General features: G+C 42.5%; 1 protein-coding gene across 4 annotated transcripts in view; it reads right to left on the bottom strand.

Annotated features, from left to right (window-relative positions):
* Positions 1 to 3,478: 3,478 nt before the first annotated feature.
* The window catches only part of SASH1 (SAM and SH3 domain containing 1), a 186,733-nt gene continuing 180,973 nt past the window's right edge, over positions 3,479 to 9,238 (bottom strand). For all 4 annotated transcript variants that reach the window (XM_040627934.1, XM_040627935.1, XM_040627936.1 and 1 more), the window contains 2 exons: positions 8,000 to 8,131; positions 3,479 to 6,850 (listed from right to left, as the gene is read on the bottom strand). In XM_040627934.1, coding sequence (XP_040483868.1) covers positions 6,587 to 6,850; positions 8,000 to 8,131 — 396 coding nt within the window. In that variant the 3' untranslated portion in view covers positions 3,479 to 6,586. The remainder of the gene's footprint in view (positions 6,851 to 7,999; positions 8,132 to 9,238) is intronic.

Below are 9,238 nucleotides of genomic sequence, written 5' to 3'. Positions count from 1 at the left end.
TTTGTCCTGGGTTGCCGTTCTCCGCTCTTCCCAGATAAACCCATCTTTTGCTGCTAAAATAACTGGCAGTTTTATTTGTAAGGTGAACAGAAGTCAGTATTTTTGGTGAAAGCAACAGAAAACAGCTTAAAGAGACAGTCACGGGCGCCAGAGAGTCAGCAGGTAGACGGGCCACCAGCAAACAGACCAGAAGCCAGGTAGGTGCCGCGGCTGGAAAGCGGAAAGCCACGGGGTCTTGGGCAAAGGCGGCAAGGCCAGGACACGGTGGACACCGTGAGCCTGATGTGTGCTCCAGTCTTTGCGTTGGTAGGTCTGGGTCCAGACCCTGATGGAGCATCTGATTGGCTTGGTCAGCCTGAGTTGTGTCCCACGCTGGGGGCCGGGGGCCGAAGGGGCACTCCATCCGATCTGCATCACACACCAGGTGGAATCCTCCAAAGTAACAGGGGAGTGTGTGAACTGCCTACTCCTAGGACAGTAGAGAAACCACTCTTCTCTCTGCTGGTCCAGTTGTGTTGAGTGTTGTGTGCATGGAAGAGCCACACTGTCTCCTTATTTTCAGTTCTCTCCATATTTCACATGACCTGTTTCCCTGGTGAGAGTAAAATCTCTCTGTGGTTAGGTGTTTTACACACCACCACCTTGCATCTCCCATTGCCCTTAAAGACAGGCTCACAGCACACGTTTTCAAATTTGCCAGTGATTCCCTAGGGTACCCCAGGGACCACAGTCAGCTCTTCAAAACCCATGTGTGGATTCTCATTAGCCAGTTTATCGTGAGTTTGATTTTCCTTCCAGCCCGAAATGATAACAACTCTACGCTCACCATCAGTTGGGGATACCCAGAAAGCTTCTGCCCCCTTCAACATCAGCTTAATTCAAAAGAGGGACTGAGAGTGGCTGGAGATGGATGGGCTCTGTCAGTGGAGGGCTTGGGGCCAAGTTGTAGCTTTAGCCTTGCCCATACACATCTGTTAATATTGCTTCATTGGGAAGTTCAAAATGGGAGTCTTTAGTTTTCAGATATTAGGGGTACCTGAGAAGAGATGTTTGATGGCCAGTGGCATAAGGAATCAAAAGAAAGGCTGAACAAACTTTGGGAAGGACAGGAAGACATAGGGTCCTCCATTGCTGAGATTCCTGGGCACCACGTTCAGACAATTCCGTTATAATGCTCTTCCGTGCCTGACATTCAGCTCCAGAGCCCAGTTCTGTGGTAATGGAGGCTGAATGGGCCTGGCAGGAGCTGTCCTCACCACTGGGAGAGGCCTGGGGGACACCATGACTAAAGGTTTAACCAGGGACCCCTGAAATGTGAGGACTGCAGTTCTCCCAACGGAAATGCAGTGTGATTATTCAAAAAAGGGGAATTTGGATAGGCCTGGAAAGCAAAGCTCCAGGCTGGCAAACATGTTCAAGGGGAAGCTACAGAAAAGTGAGGGAATGTGTGATGGCTGAGGGGGTCCTGGGACAGGATCGTGAGCATGGGTGGAAGGATTAGATGGAGGGACACCTCTCTAGTCATGGCTGGAGTGAGGAGGAAAAATGAGGTGAGAATGTGGGGGAGTTTGCAAGTGTGCTGAAAGAAGGTCCAGAGAAGAGGCCCAGTGGGAGGTTTCCATGTGTTCTGTTGGAAGGGGAAAGAGATAATCCAGTCACGATGAGAGGCAAGTGGATCAGGAGTTTGGAGGTGCAGGAGATAATTTCTCAGTTATTTTCTCGTGCTTTTCAAGGCTTTGTGTTTCTGAGTCTAATGCTCTTAGCACATGGGCACACAGTTATAACTCACATTAGTTACCTCCTCTGACCTTTTTCTCTCAACTGAGTCAGTTTTTCCTCTGGGTCCCATAGCCTTCGCACTCATTTTTCTCACTGCTGTGACCTTATTCATTCCCCAGGTGTTGAGAATGAACAGGAAAGTGGTAAAGACCAATCAGCTTAGTCTTAACTGCTGGGGCTCCCACACACGTTCTGGGGTCCTTACACATGGGACTCAAACATGTTTTGATTAGGACCTTCAGGTGCTTTTGTTAAAGGGCATGAGAGCAGACAGCTACATCCCCTTTCTCTGGTGTAGTGTTGGGGGCGGGGCACTGTGTGAGGGCAGTGCTTGCAAATGAAGCTGCCCTCCCACGGTTCTGACCTACACTGGAGCGAGCATGCATCCTCCTCACGCTCACACACACCCTCCAAGGCAGGACTTGTACAGTGTGCTTTGAGTGGGTCCTCGGAGCTAAGAGTAGGAAAGCCATCATTCTGAGGTCTCCAGAATGGCTCCTGTGGTTAAAAATGACCATCACTCCTCTGTTTTCTCCATTCCCTAACCAAATGCACGTGCTTTGTAACTTCTAAGTGAATGCAACGTGAGTATCCACATATGGAGTCACAAGAAAGAAGCATCTTCTTTGAATTGAACTGTTGAATTTTAGGAGTCAGTTTGAGATAAGTAACCTTACGGTTAGTTCTTTAAAACAATGCACTTCAGATGAACCCCCACACTAACAGTATGTGAAATATCCCCATTTACAAAATGGATTAGGGGGCGGAGAGTAAAACAGTGATTTATAAATAAAACCTATCATGGTTTAAAGCTTCCTTTAATAAAATCCACCAGTGGATTTAAAATATTCTATCAAAATCTAAACTACACGAAATTTTAACACAATTCCGCGTTAGGGGTATTCCTAACAGCTTTTTTTAACTGCAAGATATTGTCCTTCCACTGAGTGGTAATTAAATTATTGGCATAAGAGAATGTTATGCAGCCTTTAAGAGGATAGAGGAGTCGTGACATAGAAAGATCTCCAAGATACACTGAATGTAAAATCAAGGTGAAGTGTGAAGAATATGCCGTCATTCCTGTATGGAAAAATGCATAAGCCGTTGTATTTGTAAATACATGGAGTTCTGAAAAGCTGTGCTAACACAGGTGATCCTGTTCACCTGTGATGACAAATAGGTGGCTGGGAGGAAGGGAGAGGGTCATTTTTTTTTTTTTTTAAATCTCAAGTATGGGTATTACCCACACAAAATTTTTATTATACAGCCCCTCCTAATTAAAAGTTTTTGTATCGGTTGTGATATACCAATATTGAAAAATGATTTTCGTCGAGTCAATCAATTTCTGTAATATCCCAGCCTAGATTTCTTTCTCTCAAAGGTTTGGGTTTTCTGCCGTTTAACTGTGTAATACTGGGTGAGTCAACCACTTACATGGACTCGGGCTTTTCATTTGAAAATTGATAGCCTTAGACTACAGATGACTTCCAAAATTCCTTCTGGTCTAAGATGCTGTGGTTATAGGATTTGATTATGCAATATTTGGGAAAAACAATAAATTGGCCAAGAGAATGTCAGTGAGTCTTGGTGATGTGGCAGAAGTAACTTGTCTACAAATGTTTGTATATACTTTGTAAATTACCTTTCATTTCTACTCCCTTCATCTTTGAAATACCAAGGAACAACAAAAGAGGCATAGTCAACTGAAGAAATTTATTTTTTTCTAGGTACATAGATGACATAATTATAGACAAGTTTTGATACATAGGAAAACCCTTCTGTCCACCTTTCTCTTTGCTAAATGAATCATCACAATAATTTTTACAATTTTTAAAACAATACACAGCTTTCCTGGGCTGAAGCAATCGCAAGGACATATTGGGACTGGTATATTACAGCTACTTACAATGTTTAAGAACAGCAATGGAGAAAAATAAGTTATTTAAATATTGATTTCATATACAGAAAGTGCAATGTTGTTAGTTGTTATATAACTTGCTTGACTGTTTTCTCAATCAATTTAAAATCAAGATAACTCGGACTCACTATATTTTCTGAAAATAATACAGTACACACATGCAGCATTGACTTAGTGAACTGAGTTCTTCTGCTGCAGTAATGAAAGCAAATTTTGCTATGTCAGGAGCTGGTTTGCAATAGACTAGTAATTTCCAATTTCACCCACACCAGGGATCAGGACAGAGAAAAGGGCTGCTAAGGGAAGGCCATGAAAATCTATCTGCTTCTTGGTTATCTGGGAATGTAAATAGTGGTTGGGGCTGGCTGCATTTCTTCTAGACAGCTTTAAAGTAAAAATTACACACAACGGATGTGTAGCTACCTGAGCCAAACTGCCTTTCTGGGTTTCTTTTGTGCTTTCCAAAGACTACACTTTTCACCCTTCCTCAACATTCTGTACCGAGTGCAACTGATTAAAACTGGATATTGCTGATGCCTAACACCTGTCTCCTGACAGGCGGCCCCTAAACCACCTTAGTCAAATGTCACACACAAACATTCAGGCTTTTCTAGGATCAAATTAAAAGTTTAAAGCAAAAGAAGACCAAACAAATACTAACAATAAAAAAAAGTTTTTTGTTTTTTTTTTTAAAGCACAATAAAGTAAAAACCCCATCAGACTCCTTTGATTAGGAAGATCTTCCCACTGAAAATCATTCATGGTCCCTGAATTTGATTTTTCTATGCAAAGGCAATGACTTCCAAAGAGTGACAAAAATATGGTTTGGCAGTCTCAAAAAAACTCAAACTTCAGAAACGTTCCCTTTTCTGGTGCCACTTTTACCGAAATGAAAATCTTACACTGCAAATGAACTAACACTGGGAAATAGCACAGAAGGTTTCTCCTCCTCCTTTATTCCCTATTGCGTGACTTGTGTGTGGTCACCTTCAACAGTGAGCACGATCGCGGAATGTCAGGCCAAGGCACTAGGCAGCAGGATGAAGAGTGTGTGTCCTCGCACCCATGTCCATCACAGCATGAGAGCCACATTTCCACGGCGTGGTCACAGGAGAGCCCTGCAGCCAAGTTACGTTCCACGGGGGCTGTGCGCACAACCCAAGATGGCAAAATGGGCTGTTCTTAAGATTTCAGTAGAGAATTGGCAGCTTTAGCTTTTTATTCTGCATTTCTACAACTACTTCACATGGCATCTTATAGAAGGTGAATATTATCGTTGAAGACATTTTTTAAATGTGTACCAAAGCATGAAAAAGTATATTACCTGAGAATATCCTCAGAAACATGGACCCAAGTACAGAGAGCAAATGCTGAAGACGGCTTTGTAAGGAATGAGATCACTTCTTTTTCCCCCGACGGAAATCGTTTTAATGAGAAGATGAAATGTTTAAGAGCTTTTGATCAAGGCTTTGTGTTCAAAGTGTCTCCATTGTAAATGATCACATTCAGTGCTTAAAATAGTTCTCATGATTAAGAATGTAAAGGAAATTCATTTCGTAAGCAACAGGAACCTTAATTTAGTTGCCTAAATTTCTATGTGCTAGAAAAATCAGACACCAGACTAAAAGAGGATGGAAAATGCTACAGTCATTTGGAAAACAACTGAAAATATGCAAATGCTTAATACATGGCTACCATGGTTTGTCTGGCTCCAAAATGAACTTTTATCCGAATTAAAACAATTATCCCAATAGGGAAGGAAAACGATCTCTTAAAGTGGAAAGAAAAAAACCTTTTAAAATATCTTATAAAGTGCTTCCCTTTTAAAAACATCTTTCTAAAACATTCAGCCACCTTACAATGACCTTGCAAAGCTCATCTGTTAGCGGACAACTGAATTTTGGGATGGACGTGGTCGGGGTCCAAGTCAATACTGCAGCACGATGACCAGCGTGGTAAACAAAATGGATTAAAATGAAGGTAGTTATTATACACACACGCGCTCACCCGCGCACATGCGTGCACACTCACATACATGCCTGATCTCTGAATTTAAGATAGCTTTTTACTGGATTTGTAGTTAGTGTAAAAACTGAAAGCCAGTGTGAAGTTTGTGCCTGATAAACACCCCTACAAAATAAGCCATGTTAGAAGGAGGTAATTAGAAAAGCCCATTTTTTTGTGTTTGGTTTTTTTTTTTTTTTTGCTGAAAACATCTCACATGTTAGATGGCAGTCTAAGCTGAAGATTGGAAACTATGGTTACAGGGTAGTGAACACTAGGATAACTGCTTCAAAGCTTATATTAAGGCAAATAAAAGCTCATTGCTGGAAAGCAATTATTAAAATGTCTCGTTTACTTAAAGGAGAATAGGATTTATTTTCCCTAGTGCAGCCAGATTTTCTTACTTTTGAACAAACAGGCATGGTCAATAGTGTACAATGAACTCCCGAGTCTGTTACTTTGGCCTAGCTAACGCCCGTCTGGCCCTCAGGTGTCGTGCAGGGTGACAGATGGAAGGGCAAGGGCGTTACCAGAAACGGAACAGGCTGCCCTCCCTCTGCTCCCAGCCCTCTCCCAGCACACCAAGACAGACTGGAGGCACAACACGTGTGGCAAGTTGGCATCCTGGTTCTTTTGTGTTCTGAAAATAAAAATAAGTGCTTGTCTTTTCTTTGGGGGGCAAAGAGAACCACACCCATTTTCTCGAGGGGGCTTTTCTGGAGAAGAGAGGGTCCTCAGTCCTGTGCCAAAGTTTCGTGCTCTGCGTGGCCATACACTAGGCCTTTTTTCTGGATCTGGTCTGCGTGTCCCGAGGAGGAGGAATTGCATTAGCATAAGCACAGTGAAAGGGTGGCTCTGGTCCAGGGAGCTCTATGAGGGGCCTGGCTACATGGCCTCAGGACCTGGTGGCAGTTTGAAGAGTCTGGCTGCAGACACAAGCTTGCTTATGTGTCTCTCCTCTGTGATGCCGGCCTCCTGAAGGCAAGTGTGGGACAGAGAAGGCACTTGGCCCAGTGTGCTGAACCCGGCTTCAGTGAGGGCGCTGGTGTACATGGGCAGACCGATGGAAACCAGCCAGTCTGACACAGACGAAACGCATCCGGGAGAGAGGGGCTTTCTACAGATTTCTGTGAGTCCACCACTTGGGATCTGGATAAAGAAAGAAAGCAATTTTATAAAGACTTGACATAGGCTGCTGGAGGGCTCCTTATATACCTAAAAGGAACACGACTCAAATACACTGCCAGACTATTAGACAGCATTCATGCCATGAGATGTCAGAGATCACGAGTAGCCTCAAGAATGCTTTCTCAGCTTCTCAAAGCTGAGACGTATCTTCAAGGAAGTTTTTCAGGTTCTAGAAAGTACTTGGAATTAGATATAACCCTAATGATGTGTCCAAGTCTCCAAACTATAAGCATTTCTATACTCTGCTATTTTGTCTCCTAGTGATCTGCTCTTCAAGGAAATCCCTAGGTGATTCCAAAGGCAGGCCTGGGCGGTAGTGCGGCAGAATGGGTAGCGTTTTTACACTCCGTGGGTAGAGTTTTTATAAAACAGATTTTCCACTGTACTTTGAATCTGCATTAACCAGAAAATTAAATATTTTACCAATGTAGTTCTAAAGAAATTAAAATACAGTAATACCAAGTGTTGGCTAGGGCAGGAAAATGGAGATTTACACTTGACTTCTGAGAAGACGAAGTGCTCATCTTTGAGGAAGGTCATCTACTCGTAGTATGCAAATCCTTGAGATTTGGGCAGGCTTGTGTAAGCAAACCCCCTTTAAGGAATATATATTCAGAAATTTAACCTCGGGAGTTTACAAAGATTTATTATATATTTAACAAGAGTTCTTTACTAAATTCTTTGAAATAGTAAGTTGGGGAAAAATTTAAATGTTTCAACAATATAGGATTGGCTAAATGAGGGCACATTTACTAGAGCATTTTGACATATTGATAAAAGAATGTTTAGTAACAGATTCATGATTTGATAAGTGAAAACAGGTTTCAAAACTGTACATTTACTATTGTATGTGCAAAGAAATGACAGATTTTTAAAAACTTTTTCATAGTGCCAGGATTATGGATCATTCTCCTTTTTCCTTCTTTCCACAACTGTATTTTTAAAACTCTGTAGGCTGAATACGTTTTCCTTTCCCCCAGGTGTCTCCTTTGGATAGCTGCACTGAGCCCAGCGCTACTTGGGGCTTGCCAGCACGCTCACCAGTCGGCACTCTAACTAAATGGACTTCAAAAGCCGAGCCAGGGGAGACCCCTAGTGCCAGCCGCTCACCGCCATGCGGTGCTGTTTCCGCAGTAGCTTCACACGGATCTGGTCCATGTTGGTGGCGACGTCCCTCTCGGGCTGATCTAAGTCTTCGGCGTATCTCTGCACCAGGGCTTCAGGAATCCCACAGCGGCCGTGCTGCAGGGGGGAAGAGAAACGTGCCATGAAGGGTTGCAAGGAGTTTTTTCTTCAAGAACAGCAAACACAAGGTAGGATAAGACACAGGTAGCTACTGAAAAGTATCACCAAAAGTTTTCCTTTGAAATGAGTATATCTGTAGTCAGGATGGATGTTTTAGAATATGTTTCCATTTTGATCTTTCTGATACTGATGAGCTCTAGGGAAATGTTCTGAAACGTAAGTAAAGCAGAACATAATCATCTTGTGTTATTTGAGCCAAGGACCTCACCTCACTTCAGTGGATCATTTTGCACAGTGCTACTGAAGACAGTGTCCTAAACTGCCCAGGAGAAGGGCGGACTTGTGCCCCACAGGTAGTCTGTCCACGCTGCGAGATCTCTTTTATACTGCCAGGCCCTAGGCCAGCATTTACTATAGAGTACAGTTCTCACCACTTTCCATTCTGAGGGGTTTATTCACTAAATTGAAGAGGGGGGGCAAGAGGTGGAGGATCGTATTGTAAGGCATTTGTGGTCAAAAAATTTTATAACAGGGACTCCCAGGAATGCATCATCACAGAATACACATTTCTGGGAATAATGTACAGCTACATCTATTATCATTTGTCTTCCAAATCATTTTGGTATTGGCAGATCTACTTTATTTTTCTTTCAAATAAGCAATGAGTTTTCATTATGAGTTTAAATGAGTTTTCTTGGTGTTTTTGGTACAGTGGGAGATCTCATTATAATCATTCCCCCGCTACTCATATAGATAACTATACGATATCATTACATCTGAAAAGGGTTCTGTAATTTTCCAAGTGTGTTCACATTTATTTGCTCCTAATAATACCTGCAGAAGGTAGTTATGCAGGTTATTATTAATCCCATTTTACAAATAGGAAATGAAATGGGGATTTGTTAACATCTATAAACATACAGGTTCAGTAAGACATGGAAACTGCAATTTAGGTCTGTCCACTAAGCCAGCCCCTTCTGGAACGAGTTGTAGTACTCCTTGATAGCTCTCCCTGTAAAATATGGCTGCTAAAAATTAAATTAAAAATAAGCAATAAAAGAGGGGGGCAGAACGAGAAAAGAAAGGAAAAGTCCAAGGCTGTAT

This window comes from Ursus maritimus, unplaced genomic scaffold (assembly GCF_017311325.1).
Source record: "Ursus maritimus isolate PB19 unplaced genomic scaffold, ASM1731132v1 scaffold_13, whole genome shotgun sequence".
Lineage (NCBI taxonomy): Eukaryota > Metazoa > Chordata > Mammalia > Carnivora > Ursidae > Ursus > Ursus maritimus.
The sequence above is the reverse complement of the archived record's forward strand: the minus strand, read 5'-3'. Positions and strand labels throughout refer to the sequence as shown.